At 57.8% G+C, this 952-nt stretch overlaps 1 protein-coding gene across 1 annotated transcript in view; it reads left to right on the top strand.

Annotated features, from left to right (window-relative positions):
• LOC103810728 (transcription factor E2F2-like) overlaps positions 1-952 on the top strand; it is a 2,978-nt gene that overhangs the window by 619 nt on the left and 1,407 nt on the right. Inside the window, 3 exon segments of the mRNA XM_009083643.1 lie at positions 310-397; positions 884-950; position 952. The exon segment at position 952 is cut by the window's right edge and continues 143 nt beyond it. Coding sequence (XP_009081891.1) covers positions 310-397; positions 884-950; position 952 — 156 coding nt within the window.

Below are 952 nucleotides of genomic sequence, written 5' to 3' on the forward strand. Positions count from 1 at the left end.
GAGGGGAAATCCTGGTGGGTTCCCTGTGACTGCTGGGGAGCTTTGGGGTGGGCAGGAAGCCATGGGGGATGCAGAGATTCCCTCCCCCATCTAGTCCCCACCCAGTTGTGCCCCAGGTGGCCCCTTGAGCTGCAGGTGTTGCTGTGCCCCTTCCCAAAAGGCTTTTTCTGCAATGGGATGAGCCTCTTACAGGAACATCCCACCCCAGGCTGTGGCACTCAGGGCTTGGCTGATGACCCTGGCGAGGTCTTTGGGGCTTGGAGGGCTGTCTGGCTCATCCCCAACACAGGATTTTCTTTCCTGCTCCAGGCCAAGAGGAAGCTGGACCTGGAGGGTCCCGAATTTCTCACGCCCAAGGGGAAGGGCCGGACGCTGGCACAGGTCCCCAGCCCCAGAAGTAAGTGGTGCTGGGTGAGATGGGATGGGGGGAGCTGGGGGGGGTGGACAGACCTTGTTCTTCTCCCCTCTAAGTGCTGCTGCTATGTCCTCTCCAGCACCACCCTGTGTCACCTCCATCCCACATGCCGTGTTAAGGAAAGGATTGGGGGGTCTCGTGTCCAGCCCTGTGTCACCTCCGTCCCATGGCCCTGGCTAAGGAGAGGACAGCAGGGTCTCTCATGTCCAACCCATGTCACCTCTGTCCCACCTCCCATGTTAAGGAGAGGAAAAGGTGGTTCCTCGTGTCCAGTCCCATGACACTTCCATCCCATGTCCCACACTAGGAGAGGATGGGAAGGTCTCTTGTGTCCAGCCTCATGTGAACTCCATCTTATGTCCCATGCTAAAGGAGAAGACAGGAGGGTCTCTTGTGTCCAGCCCTGTGTCACCTCCATCCCAAGTCCCAAACTAAGGAGAGGACAATGGGTCTCTTAATTCCCCACAGCCCCCAAGTCTCCTGGAGAGAAGACACGTTATGACACCTCTCTGGGGCTGCTCACCAAAAAATTCATCT

Source organism: Acanthisitta chloris, unplaced genomic scaffold (genome assembly GCF_000695815.1).
Source record: "Acanthisitta chloris isolate BGI_N310 unplaced genomic scaffold, ASM69581v1 scaffold25471, whole genome shotgun sequence".
Taxonomy (NCBI): Eukaryota; Metazoa; Chordata; class Aves; order Passeriformes; family Acanthisittidae; genus Acanthisitta; species Acanthisitta chloris.